At 46.6% G+C, this 19,204-nt stretch overlaps 1 protein-coding gene across 2 annotated transcripts in view; it reads right to left on the bottom strand.

The window, feature by feature from the left end:
• LOC142021979 (peroxidasin homolog) overlaps positions 1-19,204 on the bottom strand; it is a 72,653-nt gene that overhangs the window by 38,352 nt on the left and 15,097 nt on the right. For both annotated transcript variants that reach the window (XM_075011336.1, XM_075011337.1), the window contains exon 2: positions 17,339-17,410. In XM_075011336.1, the coding sequence (XP_074867437.1) occupies positions 17,339-17,410 (72 nt within the window). The remainder of the gene's footprint in view (positions 1-17,338; positions 17,411-19,204) is intronic.

Raw genomic sequence — 19,204 nt, 5'->3', positions numbered from 1 at the left:
TTTTGCAACTTCATTAGCTCGACCAACATCGGTGCAGACGTGGCTAGGTCAAAAGACGAATACGCCCATCAGCTGAGTGAGACTACCTCCCAGACATGGCGGTTAATTAGCTCCCAAGAAAATCGTGAGGAAAGAGGCATCTAGATGATGGAGCTGCTGTGCCACAGCTGCACACTGGTAGTGGCTGCAGTCCCAGCAATGCTGAGGATGACTACCCTTGATCCTGCCCCTTCCACCAGTGGCCCCACCCCTTCTGAAGGCGCATAGCCAGCCTCCCTTCCCACTTTGCTGGAGGGCCCACAGTGGCCGTCAGCCCTGCTGATGCCAGGTCATAGTTAAACCGAGGCCTCTTTGACATATCTGTCCGTCACTTGGACTCATAGGCTTTAAGTTCAGGTGGACCATCATGATCATGTACTCTGATCTCCTACGCATTGCAGGCCACAGAACCTCACTCATTCACTTCTGCATGCACATACATAACTCACAGAGCTGGAAGGGACCTCAAGAGGTCATCAGGTCCTGTCTACCGCACTCACAGCAGGGCCTATCACCATCCCCAACAGACTTTTTTTTTTTTTTTTTTAAATCTAACCTGCCCCAGGACCCTTGAAAGGTCCCCCTAAGGGCTGAGCTCATAACCCTGCGTTTACAAGGTCAATGATGTCACCACTGAGCTCTCCCTCCCCAACAGACCCCAAACCTCTCGTTGAGTTACCGAAGTTCTCAAATCTTGATTTAAAGACTTCGAGCTATAGAGAATTTATCATTTACTTTACTTTAAATGTTTAGTGACTCAGGCCCCTTGCTGCAGAGGAAGGTGACCTTCCCCTGCAGGATCTCTGCAAATCTGACCTGTGGGAAAAGTCGTCCCTGGGTCTAGCTTACCAGAGTGGAATTTGGAGCTCTCTCTAGAACAGGAGCAAGATTTGACACCAGCCTTCTCAGTAAGCTGAGCACTTGGTGGCCACTCAGGAGATATTCAGGTGCTGCCCAGCTGATTAGCAGAGCTTTAACAGCCACCCACAGTGGACAGCACATCTGCCCATGCTTAGGTACACGTAACAAAATTTATTCCACCCCAGATGGAAAAAATTAAAGGGCACATTGACACAATCTGAATGAAATGCGAGGCTCACTTCTCTGACAGAGCTCACAACTGCAACAGTGAAAAAGAGGCTCAAGAGTAGTCAGAGTGGAAAAAGACAAAGAAGAATGTAGAAATACTTTAGGAAAATAAAAACCAAGTCAGCTGCCGAAGGGGGTGCAGGAAAAAAATTAGACGCCTGGTCTAATGGAAATTCATGCTCTCAGGAGTGGTTCTTGAAAGCACCTATGCTACCAACAGCCAAGTGACTTGCACCCCAGCTTGCAAGGGTGTTTGGAAATCCCACTTATCGACTCTTGGCAGCTGCCCAGCCACTGCGGTGGTGGACTTTCATTTATATAAAAAGCATCCAATAGATAATAAATAGGCAGGTCAGTAGGCGAATGGACAGACAGAAAAGGTTAATGCAGAGAGATGCTGGAAAATCTCTTGCCAGAGCTGGAAGCAAGGGGTGAGGCTGCAGAGCCTGTTTTCCTCCATAAGAATTCAGAGCAACAGCAAATCCTGGGACCAGTCTACTCTGCTCCCACAGCCCAGCAAGCAGGAAAAAGGAACCCAGATCCTAACGACAGACAGATTAGCTTGTCTGCTGATTGAACACTGGAATGTGGGAACCAGGTGTCTAAGCAGCCCAGGTAAATCATAGAATCATAGAAGAGTAGGACTGGAAGGGACCTCGAGAGGCCATCGAGTCCAGCCCCCTGCCCTCATGGCAGGACCAAGCACTTTCTAGACCATCCCTGAAAGCCATCTATCTAACCTCTTCTTAAATATCTCCAGTGATGGAGATTCTACCACTTCCCTTGGCAATTCGTTCCAGTGTTTGTCGTCTTTCTACCCGCAGACTAAGTACAGCACCAGCCAGGAGCTATGCCTCTTTCCAACCTTTCCCTGCCCGCAGGAAGGATCAGCCCCGCCCCCGCCCCCCAGCGGGAAGAAGGCAGGTTGGCCCCTGTGGCTGTTCAGCCTTTGGCCTCAGTTCAGAGAATGGTTTCCAGCTTGCTCCAGCTGTGATGTCATTGCTAGGGAGACGGACACCTGCCCGTCAACCACTGACATCAACAAGTCATTGTCTGCAGGCTGCCAGTGAACTACCCGGCAGCAAGGGAAGGGACATTTTCATGCTGTCTTTTGTACAGCCACTAGCACTGCTGGGGCCCTGATGTGGGTTGGAGTCCCCAGGCACAGATATAATAACCATATGTTTGGAGCTGGAATGATTTCAGCAGGTGATTTCACAGAGAAACCCTATTTCCAAACACTGCTGCTATTTAAATCTTCAACGTGCCCCATTTCTGCCAGACCGCTATTGGGCTGACTCTACGGAGCCAGGCCTTTACCTCAATCCAAACAAAATAAACTCTTTGCAAATGCAAAGAGTACACACAACTCCAATGGCTATGTGTTCCTGTTACCCCACTGCTTAATGCACAAAACTCTGTGGAGAATTTACAAAGACTATAGAAGCAGAAACATCTGATACCTGCCCTAGGCCTCCCTAAGGCATGAAGGGACCTGACCCCCAACTCTGACACTCAGAAACATACGCAGATATTTTGCAGACGTTTTAGAAATACATCATAATCTGCTGCGCAGCCAATGGTGATCCAAGCACCTTAGAGACGGAATAAAAATAACAGCAGTTCTATTGGCCCTTAGTTGGTTACACATTGCAAAAATGCAAACTGGATGGCAAATCGCCAGGATTTTTGGTTGTGTTTTGTCCATTTCAGACTCAAAGTACACAATCACTCCTACGCAGGGCAGTGCTCTGCAAGGCAGTGGCCCTCCTAATCATGGCGATCAGTAGACAGGACAGCAATTCAGTGTCCTGCCAAGATTTATGGGTCCCCATTCTACAAGTTGCTCCCTGTGGGCAGACGCCTATTGGAGTCCATCCATGCAGAACAGCTTGTAAGATCTGGATCCCCTCTAAAGTTAATTTCCCAAACAGCAGGAATCTTGTAGGAACAAGCTAAAGCTAAAGGTTGCTGATAAGATATGCAGTTAAATGTTCTGGAGGAGATAGGATTGGATAAAGAGAAAACAGTTAACAAGGGCTATGTCTACACTACTGCAATCTTTCGAAACATGATTTTTTGGGAGAGACCTTCCAAAAAAAAAAAAAAACTTCTTTCAAAAGAGAGCGTCCCCACACAAAAAAGCAATTGAAAGATCAAGCTGCTCTTTCAATAGGGAGCGGCCACACAGTCCTCCTCTTTTGAAAGAATGGGCCAGGGATCGAAAAAATCCAGTGCCATGAGGCCTGCTCTTTTGAAAAAAAGGGCCCTGGGGCATCTACACACATTTTCTTTCCCTGAAAGGATCTTTTGGTAAAAAGTGCTCTTCCTGATCCAGACGCTGAAGACGGCCTCCGGAAAAAGAGGGACAGCCTTTCAATTTCAGATCAAAACAGCACATTTTGTATGTAGCTGCTCCATGCGTTCTTTCAAAAAAGGACCTGATTTTCCAAAAGACCTTGCTAGTGCAAGGTGTGTCCTAGTGACCCACTCTGGAAAGGAAAAAAAAAAAAAAAAAAAAATCACAGTGTATTTGTTTCTTTGATACCTTACTGAGGAAGGGCAAGATCCTTAATGGTGCTGTGCCAATTTGCACCAGCCGAAGATCTGTCCCAAAATATCTAAATTGTATTTGTAATTACATAGGCCCTACTCTCTGGAAATTGCTGTGGGGATGTTGGGTGCACAAGGAACACACAATCAAAGGCCATAACTGTTAAAAAGACAATTAAAATTAAATTTCTTTTATATTTTGCCTCTAAGGTTTTGTTCTCATTTGCCTTGCACAGCTGAAATGTTACTTTCAGTCATTCTTCCTCTTCTGTTTTGCAGTATGTACAGTATTAGCACTATTCAATAATAAGAAAACTGAATTGTGATTTAATGTTGGTACTTCTCTCCTCCCATTTTGGCAAGACCTGGGCTACATTCACTATGCCATGCCATTTTTATCTTCTTTTTTTATAAGACAGCTGTGGGCACACTTGGGGGTGGGGGGGAATCAGTTTAAAATAAGGCTATGACAAGCACTACCCCAGAACAGCTTCAAATATTTTAAGTACTTGTGAGAAAGTTGGAGACGTTACAATTGCATTTAACAGTTATTTCAATGTGCAGCCAGAAATTCCCTCTTGCTGATAAAAGGGTCTGGAACAGAGACTTTCCAAACAAGAAAGAAAGAAAGAAAGAAAGATTCTTGGGATTGAGGTAATCAGCTCTCAGTAGACCGGCATCCTTTGGTTACAGGAACAGCACTATGAACTGCCTCCAACGGAACCTGCTTGTTCCTCTAATTCATCCCCCAAACACCTTTTACTCTGAAATGCAAAGGAAGGCCACAGAGCCCCTCCATTGTATTATTTGGCTTTTATCTAACGTCGTGGAGGCCAAGAGTTTAAAGCACTTTACAAGGAGAGACAAGGAGCGTCACGCCCATTTCTCAGATGGGAGAAACTGAGGCATAACTCACAATGCCAGATTCCTAGCTGAGCGCTGGAGCACACCACCTCCCAGTGAAATCAACTGGAACTTCATTTCTCTGGAGAAGGCTTATTTTAAAGCAGTGGAAACTGTGCCCTCCATAAATGCCTGCTGCAGCACAAATAATGCTGTTACATGCTCCCCATAACATTAGCCTGTTGAACTCTGGGGAGAGCACGCACTAACTAGGGGGGCAGCTTGGAAAGCTCAGCACTGGTCTGGGTGAGAAGGGATTTGGACCCAAGGCCCCACATCCCAGGGAGAAGAGCCAGACAGGAAGTTTGCACCTCAGGAATGTGTTGAAGGTGCTAGAACTAGACAGTGTCTGGACACTGCTTGGACCAGATTGTCTTGAAAACATGGGGAGTCTAATACAACCAGCTGGTGACTATCCTCTAGGAGAGACTCCGCCAGGGGTGTAACAAGCACATTACATTGAAACGGGATCAATGGGAGCCAAAGCAGGGGAGTCAACTTCTCATCTGTGCAAATACAGACTCTCCATCCTGAAAGCTTGGGACTTGTTCATCTCCAGACCACACCATCTCTCAGGACACCATGGATGGTCCTGTCACCATTGTGACTTCATGCTGGGGTAGATCCTCGGCTGGCTTGGGTGAATTCCCATCTAAACAAGTCCTGAGTAATTGCCTGTATTTTGTGTGAATTGCAATTTCTCTTTTCCCCTCCTCTGCCTGCCCCCGAGAATAAAGCTGCATTGGCAGTGATATTCCAGTGACGCAAGACTTTCCTCCCAACCTTGTGACTCCTTCATGGGAAACAGGTAAAACATAGCCGGAGCCATCTTCTGTCCCACAGGAGAAGGAGGGACCCGTGTCACGGAGAGGTGACAGGACCAACCATGCTGGTGCATGTTATACCTCAGAGTTTGGTGTCTTGCTGAGTGCTCAGAGAATTAAGCACCCACCTGAATTAGGACAGCAGTGATGGTGAGCTTGCCCGGTGTAACTTTAGCCAGCTGAGCAAGGAGGAATTAGCATGTCTGCTGGCTGGAATTTATGAGTGGGCAGTGGCATGCCTGGCACATCACCTTTAGTTAATGTAATGGACCGGAAGGCAAACTAGATGGCTGGGGCCCTGAGAATACGTAGAGAGGACGTGTCACCTTTGATTAAGACACCCAGTTTTCACTGACAGCCAACAGAAACTGAACGCTTAATTCCCACTGTAGTAGGAAAACGGCCCGAGACACAAGCCCTTGCATTAGAGGCCCGGTATGAGACATAACTTGCTCACAGAGTCTATTCCTAGGACTTGCTAGTCAGAGTACTCACACGTTTGGAGGTGCCTTCAATGTGGCTTGTGAACCCAGCCTGGGGCCACTTTCACTGTGGTTGGTAAGCCACTTACTTCCCTATGAGGGTGCAGGGCTAGACTTCTCAAGAGCTGGCCATCCTCCAGTGCCTTCTCCCAAGCGCTGAGCAAAACAGACCCGTTCTCACACAATTCACCGGAAAGACAGAGAGACAGCTTACCTGCAATGCCAAGAACCCTGGGACATGTCCCCAGGTGTCCCAGACACACACAGGAGTGAGCGCCACACCAAGGAGGACACAATAACTTTTGTAGAGTTTTGCAGGGGAGCTGCTCGGACCTGGGCTAAACTAACACAGATGGTCAGACCTGGGCTAACCCTGAAGGCCTAGTGCATAAACCTCTCACATACAGCTCTCTGTTGCCTCTTAAGCTTCCTTGTTTTTCCTGCTCCAGACCCCGCCTCTCAATGCACCACACTCTTGAGCTGCAGTCGTGGCTATGATGCCACTTCTGTGGCTCACCGGCCACGACTATTGTGCCCAGCAGGCCTATGAGGTTTGGGCTCCACGCTTTTCCAGCAGACTTTTGCAGAGGCAGACAGAACACTGAGCAGGCCTGAGTGTGCAGGCCAGCCCGGATGAATGCCTGCCCAGCATCTGTCTGGCAGCTGTGGCTGCTTTGGCCGAGGGGAGGAGTTGCAGCTGTTTCGGCTGCACGCACCAGAGGAGCTAGGTGCCAGCTGGCTAGGGGTGGGGAGGTGAAAAGCATGGGAGGGAGGGAGGCTGAGGGCAGGGGAGAAAAGCAGAACTGGCACTGGAGAGCTAGGTCTGTGACAAGAAAAGGCAGGAGCAATCCAATCCTTTGATTTCTGAGCCACTAGAGGTGGCAAGTAGTCACCTGTCAAGGCTGGAGGGTTAAGGATATCAGGGAGGCACCAGCTGTTCTAGAGCGTTTGGCTATGTCTAAACTAGGCAAAGTAAGTTGACTGCAGATATGCAATTCTAGTGACAGAGATTCCATCGCTAGAATTAACGCATCTGCATTAAGGAGAATCCTGGCCACAAGTTTTCACGGCGCTGTTTTCACCCAAGATCATGAAATGCTAGCATGGGCCATGCCAAAGGGATCAGAGCACTGGGGGTGAGAGAGGTCCAGCTAGCTGCTAGGTAACACGTGGGACCTAAACACTCAGCCAGGTGGAAAACATTAAAAAAAATCAGAGAATCATAGACCACCAGAACTGGCAGGGCCCTCGAGAGCTCATTGAGTCTGGCTCCCTGCCCTCACAGCAGGACCAAGCACCACCTGCTGGTGGTCTGCAATCTGTGGCTCTGGAGCTCGTTAGGGATTTCTTTGTGGCTCCCAATGCTATAATGGCAAAGTACAAAAAACCCCTCCTGATTATTTTCGACAAATGGGGGTCTAAAAGCCCAACAACCAACAACTCAGATCTAAACAGCAAATGTCACGTGATCTTGAAACATTGGATAACTCCCCCTTTAACAAGTGCAGTGTATTGTGGGATACAATATGGGATCCGTGTTTTGATCATGTTGCTAATAAAGTCTTATTCACACGCATTGCAGCTCTTGAATTATTGCCTTTTTTTTTTTTTTTAACTGAATTTGGAAAAAAATGGCTCTTCTTGCTATTTTACTTGCCGACCCCTGGCCTAGACCATCCCTAATAGTTGTCTAACCAACCTGCTCTTAAATATCTCAGTGATGGAGATTTCACAGCCTCCCTTGGCAATTTATTCCAGGGTTTAACCACCCTGAAAAACATCTTTCATTGTCACTGCAGGACCCTACTGAGAACACTAGCCAGCGGTCAAAACCCCTGAATAGGCACATACAATGCTTTCAGCCTTTCAATACCCCAACCTGGATTGGTTTCTTTTAAAGCACTGTGATTTATCAAACCTCCTCCTCCAGGGAGAGCAAGGGGCTGGAGTCAGCTGGGAAGTCTTACTCCAGTCCCACTGGTTTAAAAGCCCCATGAGACTCACAGAATGTTTGCAGTACGCTCCTTTCATGGCAGTTTCAAAGTCCACCTCCTTGCCTAACTCCCTGTAACAGTCAGAGTACAAAGGTTTCCTTAGCAGTGAGGCATTACAAGTGTCAGCTCCGATATTCCACAGCCACCCTGCCTGGAGACACAGAGCAGAGCCTTTGCCGCACAATCTGCTGCCATTCCTTTGCCAGCCTACAGGGAGGTGGCTTTTATGTATATATTTATTTAACGGTGTGTGTGTGGGAGCAGGGAGGCAGCACTGAATTCGTCAAGTGTTCATTGCCTCTGGGTCTCGTGCTGCACACTCAGGACTCCTGTGCATGATTCCTGACCTTCCCTCCCTTCTTTGAGAGGCGTGCATCAAACGTCAGCAAGAAACAAAAATCTGGAGCAAACCTCACAGTGACAATCTCACTAATTTTTTCCATTAGGATGGAATACATTTTATTATGTGCACCGACGCATGTGTGGATGTGCTCGACCAATAGAGATATATGCTGCCTGCTGTCAGAGGCACCACCCAGCTAATCAACTGGCTGGTGCCTCAACATCTCTTGGGTCCAAGTACTCAGCTTACAGGGAACACTGACTCGCAGGGGAAGGGTTTTTGCCTTTTTTTTTTTTTTTAAGTCATTTTCTTTCTGACTTCAAAACTCAAAGATGTCTGGGGCAAAAATCCACCCTGTAATAAACCATCAGCAAATTCCACAGCTTCCCTCACTTTCACTGCCTGAAACAGACTAAATTAACAACAACCCCCAGAACATCGAGAGCTGCTGGCTCTCGGTCTCCCTTTCCCAATGGCACATTGCAACGTGATCACTTCCACAGAATGTTACAATTAAAACTGTTCAAAATACAGGTTGAACCTCTCTAATCCAGAACTCTCTCCTTTGGCGACATCCATAATCTGGCATGCTTTTCATTAGTTGGATGCCCACATATCATGGGTGTGGCCAAGTTTCCCGTGGACCCATAAAGTTTGTTTCCAGCCACCAGTCCTGGCTCTCAGTGTTCTGTGCTGTAATTTACCCCAAATGTCTTCCAAGAGCCCAGTAAGCAGTGGAAGTGTTGGCAATGGGCTAGAAAATATTGATCCCCCCATCTTTTGATTCAATTCTCTTATTTGACACTGGTCAGGTCCTAAGGGTGCAGGATGAGAGAGGTTCAACTTGTATCTGATTTTTCAGCTAACCAACAATTCTGGAAAAGAAAGCTGGTTTAGTAGATCAGAGCTCTATGTTACCTACATGCACTATTACAAAAACGTCAACCTAAGGTATGCAACTCCAGCTGTGTGAATAGATCAGATGTATGTTATGAGTATACAGCAACATTTAACAGGAGGTTTTCAGGAAAGCATTTCAGCACATAGTTAAATCCAGTGGAAGGACAGAACTACACATGCGTTTTCCCCAATTGTTGTGTACAGAGGTGGTGGGCTTTTTTTTGTTTGTTTTAAGAAGTCTTTTTCCAACTGATTTATATTATATAACTGGGAACTTCCATTGCAGCTGGAAAGAGGCCTGGCTATTGCAGCTTGTTGGGAACAACAGCCATATTGGGTGGTATCTGGTGAAAGGATATCGTCAGTTTGCAAAGACAGTCACGCTCAGCATGGGATGGCAGCAGACTCTGACCCTAGGGATAGGTTTATACTACTGCAGTAAGTTGACCTAAGGCACACAACTTCATTAGAGCCAAAGCACATTAGGATGAGTTACTGTGGGGTCTACCTTGTGGGGCAGGGTGGAGTCAATGGGATGAATTCACCCATCAACTTACCTTACTCTTCTCTTGCCCAGCTCTGGTAATCAGTTCTACCGGCATCCTCATACACACTGTGTGCGCGTGGCCAGGTACGTACAGACACATGCATGCAGAGTCGAGCTGCCTGGATGGCACAGTGAAATCAGTATCTTTTACTAAGCCAAGGCCAATATGGGAGACTATACAGCAGCATGTCACCTAACGCTAGATATTTTCCATCACTGATGTGTTTCTGAAAAACTTGTCTTGCCTTTTCAGGGTGGGAGGATGACAGGCTGCTTCCAATCAGAGAGCGCCAGTTCAGCCCCCCTAGCTCTCTCCATCTGGGCTGGGTCATGTATCCCCGTTTGCTGGAGCCCGACACAGAACCCGAGGAAGGAGGGAGTGGAACAGCAGAACTCTTGTACATTTCGCTGCCCTGTCTGATCCCAAATACCTGGTCAGGCAGACCTATATGAAAGTCTACTGAAGTAAAGGTGAGGGATGGGTTTCCAATTTCAGGCGTGCCAGCCTGCAGAATTCCCTTCTGAAAGTACCCTGAGGGGGGCGGACATGTCTCATTTTGTTTCCTGCCAAAGCTCTGTCCACATTGCAAAACCATGACCTAATTTGTTTTTTTTAATCTTTACTCAGAGCATCTCCAGGGCTGGAAGAGCAGGGAGGGAGCTCATCAGGGCTAGACTGAGGACTAATGGCAGGACTGAGTGGAAAAAGGTTCCATGGGTTTATGATAAGATGCACACCTGTCTGAGGTCCATTGGTCTCTAGCTAGGCATTCATTCCACACTCCTCACCATTGCTGAGTCACTTGTGAATGGACATGAGTTCACCATGTGGATCCACTCTGGCCTTCTCTCCTGATTATTTTAGGTAATTATTTGCAACGTGAGGGATATGGTTCCTGGTGTTCTAGACAAGTAATAGCTTCACCAGTTACATTTCATTCTTCTCCGTTCACAAGTCACTTTCATTAGACTGGCCCTGGCTCTTTGTTCCTTTTTCTTTTAATTGCTTCATTGTACGGCTGGCTAGTCTCACAGCTGCCCCATACTTGCACCAATGTAGCTGCATTTCAGCAGTGCGGAAAACGTTATGATTATTGCATGGGATCTGCAAACACATTGTATGTGACATTCTGAAGGTGCTACATAAAAACACTACAGTGTCCTAATACCACCAGCCCACACATTGCCTGGTTTTGAGCAAGCATTACGAGTCCCTTGTGTCCAGGAGGATTAAATTCTGCTGCAATTTAATTTTAAAGCTGGGAAGGAGGGGGAGGTGAGAGGCTGACCTATAGCCATGTCTGGTGATTTGCAGTTTTAGTTGGCCTGCTAGCAGAACAGACAGAGTTGCTGGAATGCATAAGGAACTAGCTGGGCACGTATCACACAAGTTCGCTTGATTGAACCCGCATCCGCTTTGAATGGCCTGTGCCAGCCTGAGCCAGAGAGTTTGGAAGGGTGATCAGAGAACTCCTTTTGCTGACTTACTGTGCTGAAGCCTCTGATCTATTTCACCACATTCCTCACAAAGACCTGGCATATGGCCAGTTCCACTGCTGAAGGACGGCATGCAAAGCCCTCTTCCCAACCCGTCAGGAAAAGGTCTTGTGGCAAACGGCAGGTCACCATAAAGCCTCTTATGACTAAAGTAATAAGCAGCGGTCACAACTGTCCCACTGCCACCTCTTCCTTCCCACACCTGTTTGCTGTGACCAGCTGTTGTCTTCTGCCAGACTATAAGCCCATTGGACCCAGGGCAGACATTTCATCAGGCATCTCTACAATGGGGGCCCAAGTCATGAATTGAGGGGGTTCTAAATGCTCCGATAAATAATAGTATAGCCTTGAGACCTACTCAGGGTATCTCAAGTAGTGGCATGTGAGACAGGTATGAAATTAACCAGCATCCCAACTCAGGCCCTCAGGCACCAGGCTGCACGACAAGTGGTCTCCATGCAGCACTGAAATCTAGCATACTGGTGAAGCTGAACAGAAGTTTACACGGTGCCCATGCTGCCTCCAAGCAATGGAAACTGTTCTCAGTAAGGCCAAGGATGGGCAAAGTGCAGGTGAGAACTCAGAGCCACAGAGTACTGCAGTAGGTGGGCCGTGACCTTGCACTGCTGTTGACTCTGGCTAGCAGAGCTCTCCAACACAAGTGACCTAGCCCTGGAGGACTATTCAGGGCTGAGACACCCAGTGAGATCCAGCTTCCATTAGGAACAATAACTACAGGGTACCATCACAGCCTCTTCCCTATTGCTCTGCGTTTAGAGGTTCTGCTGATACTTGTCGATTACACTTGGTCATGCACTCTTCACCCACCCACACAATATGGATATTTCAGCACTGTGGTCTGAGTCTACTTCAGCAAACGGGCATCTATCCACTGACTTCACCAGGCTTTGGACAAGGTCCTAGGATATATAAATACTTAATCATTGCATCATGCTAATTCCAAACATCCTAGCTCACAGTGCTCCACAAAGAGGGAAAAATGTGGCAAATTGTTCTATTTATCTATTGAGGCAAACACACACTATTTAACACAGTCTTCTCTTGCCAGGCTCTCCCTCCTCCTATGTGCTCCTTGGCTGTGCTAGAGAACAGGAGATCTTACATTCAAGTATAAACAAGATGGCTCAATTCAGTGAAAGAACTGGAACAAGAATTGAGCAAAGAGCAGTTGGCACCTTGTGAGTTTTTGTTCCTCTATCTCATTATTACTTTGTTTTTGTACAGCAGCGACCGACAGCTGCAACCAAGACTGGGGCCCCATTGCACTAGCAGCTGTACAGATGTAGCCTCTGCCCCCAAAAATTTACCATCTGTCAAGACAAGACAAAGGGTGGGGAGAAAGACGTGAGTTGAGCCCTCCGCCCCCCCCCTTTTTTTTTTTTTTTTTTTTAAAACAAGATAGGGATTGAGGCAGAGAGGGGTGAAGTGTAAAATTTTGGAGCCATTGAAGTCAATGTCACCCCAAGTGAACTTAGTGGTATCAGAGGGCAGCTGTGTTAGTCTGTTAGGTCAATGGGAGATCCCACTGTTAGATCAGTGGGCGTGTGGTTAGAGAATTGGACTGGGAGTGAGGACAGTTGGGCTCTATGCCTGGTTCTGCTAGTGACCTGGTTTGTGGCCCTCGGTGAAATCTCTGTATCTTTTCCCATTCCTCGTCTGCACAGACTGTAAACTCTTTAAGGGCAGAGAAGGGGTCTCCCTGTCTGTTAGTACAGTACACTGCATCCTGGACGCTCTGTGTGTGCGCTACCAGACCGAGTCCCATTCCAGTAACATAATTTACATGGAGAGGAGAAAATCCCAACAGTCAGATGCAAATTTTGGAGTGAGTTCAGAGCCGCTGTCTGAATCCAGCGCATTGGGTTTGGCTCGTTAGAGAATTAAAGCTCAGCTGGAAAACAAAGACCCTGATTTAAACTCTATCCAGGTGCTGGCAGCCCGGATTTTTGGTTAGCCCAAAGCTCAGGGTAGATCTACAGCATGGAACAAAGTCAATCTTAGTGACGCAATTCTAATTCTAATTCTAAGCATGGAGTACAGGGGTTGACTTCTGAGCCCAAAGAGGTGGATTTTGCCATGTCTTTACACACGCAGCAAACTCAAACTCTGGAAGGTTGACTGGAGCATGTTGATCATCCGGTAAGTAGAGATCAACCCAAAGTAATGTGGGTAAGGCTTATTCAATCACTACCTGCCATTTCCAGCTCAAGGGACATGATGGTCACACACTGGGATGTTCTTTGCAGAACATCAGTGAGAACTTGTATGAAACTTTCCAGAACGTGCTAATAAGGGAACCCAAAACCTGTGTAAGGTGCAGCCTGCAACTCATCCTCTGCAGGGAAGGTGCCTCCCCTTTCTCCGTGGCAGGTGACTGTTGCTGTTTGTAACCGCATCCCATACCCACATACAAACACGGATATGCTGCTGCCCCTTGATTGAAATCCTCTCAGGACTCTCAAGTTGTATGTGCTACTCCTTGTTGGAGGAAGGGGTCAGATGTAGGATTTGAGGATGTTTCTAGCCAAAGCTGCCTGCATCGAAAGCTTCTTTGCACTTTTAGGGCACTCTACATCATATGTAACTGCATCATCTTCACAGTCAGTGGTACTTAGATTGCCATTCCTGTCCCACTTCAAAGATGAGGAAATGAAGGAAGAGGGGTTAAGGATCTCCCCCACACTACAAATCAGTGGCACAGCCAGAAATAAGAGTTCTGACTCCCAAACCTGTCCCAACAGTAGGCATCCTTCAGTCTGCATAGACTATGGATCGCACCCTTTAAAGTTTCAATTGAGGACTTCATTTACAGCGTCTATTGTGACTATAAAGACCCACACGAGAGTGACAGTCCTTGCTGCATCTCTTGCAGATGCAGTGGGTGTCTGGCAAGTCCTTATTGTGCTTTCTGTGCACTCGCTTCTCCTCTGCTAGCTGTCTGATCTTCAACTCGCCCTTCTGAAGGCCCTTGTGTAACCCCTGCCTCCATCTGCTGCGGTCATCTGCTTGTTCTTCCCAGTTGTCCAGCTCAACGTCTACCTCTCTGAGGTCTCTCTTGCAGACATCTTTGTAACGCAGCTGGGGGTGTCCGGGAGGTCTTTTGCCAGAGGCTAGCTCACCATACAGGATGTCTTTTGGAATCCTTCCATTGTTCATCCTGTGGACGTGGCCAAGCCAGCGGAGTCGACGCTGCCTGAGGAGGGTGTGCATGGTTGGGATTCCAGCTTGCTTGAGGACGGCAGTGTTGGTAACTCTGTCCTTCCATGATATTCCAAGGATGCGCCTGAGGCAGCGCAAGTGGAAGATGTTCAGCCTCTTTTCCTGGCGGGCATACAGGGTCCAAGTCTCGCTGCCATAAAGGAGGGTGCTGAGGATGCAGGCTCTGTAGACTTGCATTTTGGTGTGAGTGTACAGCTTGTTGTTATTCCACACTCTCTTGCTGAGTCTGGACAGAGTTGCGGCCGCTTTTCCGATCCTCCTATTTAGCTCAGTGTCCAACGACAAGGTATCAGTGATGGTGGACCTGAGGTAAACGAACTCGTGGACAACCTCTAACATATAGTTGTCAATGCTGATTGATGGGGATTCAGCAACATCCTGACCGAGTACGTTCATCTTCTTTAGGCTGATGGTAAGCCCAAAGTCCTTGCACGCTTTGGAGAACTGATCCAGCAGTTTTTGAAGCTGGTCTTCCGTGTGAGACACTACAGCAGCATCATCTGCGAACAGCATGTCTCTGATGAGGACTGCTCGCACCTTAGACTTAGCTTTCAGCCTTGCAAGGTTAAACAGTTTCCCATCAGATCTTGTGTGCAGCAAAATGCCCTCTGTTGAAGATCCAAAGGCATGCTTCAGGAGGAGTGCGAAGAAGATCCCAAACAATGTCGGAGCAAGCACGCATCCCAACAGCTGCTTGTTATAACACTCAATAGGAACAAAGAGTTTGGGGTTGACTTCACCCCTTAAGCACAACAAACTCAATAATAAAAATAATTTGCAGTTGTGTCTATTCTTTACTGGACTAAACAGGACAAACACAAATAAGGTGCTTTGCCCATTCTTGTCTGTTGTTATTTCTTTTTGGGTTCCTTGTTTTTAGACTTCAAGCAAGTAAGTTCGCTCTGTGAAAAGTGATATTCTTACGTTAATGTAAGTTTTTACTGCGGCAGCCTTGCTAGCTACCTAGAAGGCAATAAAAAGGGATATTAACGAAACACACAAATATCACTTTCCACAGTAGGCCTACTCAGTCCTGGAAAGATGGGGACAAAGTAAGTCCTGGATGGGGAAATGGGTTGGGAGGTACAGGGTCAGGGTGGTGAGGGTCTGTGGGAGGCAGCAGGTACGAGGGGTGGTGTGTGTGTGTTTGGGGTTGGGGGGCAGTGTGAGACCAGGCTGTAGCCCTTTGGCTGAGCTCCATCCCATGGTCAAAATGCCAGAGCCTGCTGCCTGCCACCCCAAGGCTGAAGCCAAAAGCCTGAGCCCCACTATCTCTGGGAAGGAGGAGAACAAGTACCAAGTGCCAGCTTCTAAAGCATTTACAGCTCCAGAGGGGGCACGGCTGATTCCCCCCTCCTTGCCCTCATCTCCTTCTCCCCAGGAGCCTGAGGCTACGAGAAAAAACCCTGGTGGCTGTATGCTGTCACAATGGCCACGTTTGAGAAACAACTGTTTTCAACCTCTTCAGAGCCCTAACCAAATGGGGACTCTGACTGAAGTTTTCTTTTTAAAGTTTAGCACCAAGAGGACAAAAACCTGGCATTCTGAAAAATGCATGTGGCGCCTACCTCCTGGTATTCCTTACAACTACAACAAAGGATTCTATAATTTCCTTGCATTGGAAGTAGGCGGGAGGGGATTAGTGGATGGTACAGTGGCAAAACTTGCTGCAGGCTCTAAAAAAACAATGGGCATTGTCAGAGGCCAAAGAATATGGAGTCCCTGTTCCTGAATGTTATAAACTAGCAAGTCCCAGAATGAGGCTTCGAGTACAAAAGGTCAAATATTAATAGGAACCAGAGAGCTCTGCAATGCAAAACATGTGCTGTTACAATGAAGGCCCCCTGAACCAAAATTACACTCAGCTTTACCCAGTGGACCAAGTAGCTAGGTCTATTCTGACTCAGAAGAAAGAACAGAGTGAAGTAGCACGCTCCAATTCTGACTGGCACTAGGAAGAGCAAAGGGGAATACTAGAGCTGGAATGGGCACAAGATGTTCAGTTGAATACATTTGCTTTAATGCAGCTAGTAAAGCATCTGGAGATTGTTTCTTCATTTCACAGCAGGGTTACTGAAGTCCACATCCAGTAAACAGAGGGTAACTACCCAGGACTGGTATGTGCCAGGAATGTCCTGCTCTACAGTTGTGTAGCTGAAGTGGGCAAGGAAAAAAATTCTTTTACGCCACAACTCTGTCCCTTCGCTCCTGGGTCAGCCAAGGTCAAAAAGCCCTGAGGGGTGTGTCTCAGCTCCACTGGCTGTCAGTGGTCACAGCAGTTGGTAGGATGCACCCAGGGAAAAAGACTGTTTCTTTGCTCTGATGAAAATCGTTAAACTGCAGGATTCATTGAAAACGGTAAGAAATGCTGCCTGGGTTGGACTGGGGGAAATTTTAGGCTGAGAATTTAGATGCATGCCACAGCTCTGGGCACAGCTGGATAAATGCAGCAGTCTAGTTAGTATCTTTGCTAAGCCATTTGAGGGAGAGGGCAACGCATTCATGCAGCAATTCGACTTATGGCACGTACTCTTTATATAATGAAGTAAAGAAGCTGGGCTAGATATCTAAGGTTCCCCCAGCCCTGAGACTGGTGCCTGTCACATTAGCACTGAACTACGTTTCTGGTTTCCATAGTGATCAGTTCAAACAGCACCTCCATGAATAGGTATAACTGCAGCTGTATCTTCATACTAAGTTATTTTGTTTGATACTATGTCACTATCTTGGTTCATGGGGGCAGGAGGAAATTAAGCCATGAAGGCACATGTTGGAGTTGTTAGTTGCAGTGTGCCAATAAATTCCTTTGATTTCTATAAGTAAGTATTACATTGCAAAACCAAGAGGGTCTCAGGTTTCTGATTCCTTCCATTCCCTGCATTACAACCACACGACAACCCGGCGCCTTTTAAGCTGGTGCCACTTACAGTGTGTTGAGGTTCTTCAGTTTCCTGAAGGCCTGAGGTTGAATCTCTCTGATGCGATTGAAGCGTAAGTCCCTGAAAGTGAGACAATATCAGTCAGTGCACATTTGTCTGAGAGCAAGATTACCCTCAGCAACAACCATCCTTAGCTGTCTTGCTGCTTTAGACCTCAGCCGGGGTATCAGGCCTAAAGGAGCTTGGTAAAGGACACCACAGGAAGAACTCTTTCTGGAATGATAGAATGTTTATAACACACAACTGCTGTGACTGACATTTTGTGGACATACATACAGCTTTGTGGACATTCTTATTAAAGCTCACACTCAAAATGTTGGCCCCGCAATGGCCAAGTCTTACTTAATTGCCTTCTATTGCTCCCAAATGCTGCAGGATTCAAAGGCCTCTCCGAGTCGGCATTTTCATTTACAAGCGGCAGAATCTATTCTAGCAAAATTAGAGGCTTTCTGTGTAACTGTACTGAGTCGCACCCAAAAACATTTTATTATCTAATAAGGAATTAAAACACAAGAACTATGTAAATAAGTACAAACAGTTCTACGGGAAATGTGCACCCATTTGGCTCCTTCCATTGTCCATTGAAATATGGCAAATTTTACCTTTACTGAAGCAGAAGAGGTCTCTAAGATTTATTAACATTACATGAAAATGGCAGGGGTTTTTATGTTACTTTCTGAAGCACACAAAGGAGCAGATCTGATCTTCTGTTTACTCAGTCAGACATTCTGGAATTGCCCCAGTCACTTCATAAATAAAGGCTGCATTGAATTTCTCAAGCCTTAAATAAACTTGAAAATCTTACAAATCATTTTGTAAGCATGGCCTGTTTCAATGTGGGGAACAAACAAATTTTGATGTAAATTTCCAACTCCTTGAAATCATATTTGTAGAATTGCAAACAATTCTCCATATGTATGACCTCAGGATTTTCCTATAGATGGAAGTGGAATATAGGAGACTTTTTAAAATAACAGCACCGTTGTCAGTAAGAATCTCAGCTGGATTGAGCGCAGACTTCAGAATGTATTTCTAAGAAACTGGGTATGTGCATTTCATGTTGGAACTGCAGGAGACTTGATGTGGAGCTGCGACATTTGTGAACATGGGAGGGTTTTGTGATGTTTGGATATTTGATATGGATGTTGCTGTTTCCTCAACTGGCTTTTAGTAGCATTTGGTTAACATTTTCCTGTCAAAAATGATTTCCTCCCCACAGGCACATGGCTTTTTTATTAAGTTTTAAATTATTTACTACAGGTTCAGCCTCACTAATTTGGCACCCTCCGCACCTGACTGGTGCCAGACAAGACAATTTGCTGGACCACGGGAGGGCTTACTGTCTAGCAGCATTACCAACACTTCCACTGCTTACTGGACTCTTAGGAGACATTTAGGGGGTAAGTTACAGCTAAACAACAGCACAGAACACAGAGAGCCATGACTGGTGGCTTGAAGCTAACTTTATGGGAACTTTGGCCACACCCATGATAAGTGGTTATCCAGCTAACTATGATCACACCGGATTAGGGAGGTTGCTGGACTAGAGAGAGAGAGAGAGTGTTCTGAATTAGGGAGGTTAGAGGGGTAGGTAGGAATTAGAGGGAGTTTCCAAACAAAAACAGCATCAAAAATCTGCTTGGTTTAAAAGCAAAGTTTCCTAAGTTTTCCCATTACTGTTTTTAAAACCCCATTTTTGGCTCTCAACACAACAGACTGTAGAAGATTAAAGGGCCCCCTCCCACATGTTATTTATTTTGCATTCTGTAAACTTTCAGAATTTCTCCAATTTGGGCAAGTTACAGAGCAAATGGAAAAAGGTAGGGCAACCCACTTCTCCTTCCCCTCAAACCT

Source organism: Carettochelys insculpta, chromosome 17, assembly GCF_033958435.1.
Source record: "Carettochelys insculpta isolate YL-2023 chromosome 17, ASM3395843v1, whole genome shotgun sequence".
NCBI lineage: Eukaryota > Metazoa > Chordata > Testudines > Carettochelyidae > Carettochelys > Carettochelys insculpta.
Note: the sequence above shows the minus strand (reverse complement) of the source record. Positions and strands in the feature narration are given on the sequence as shown.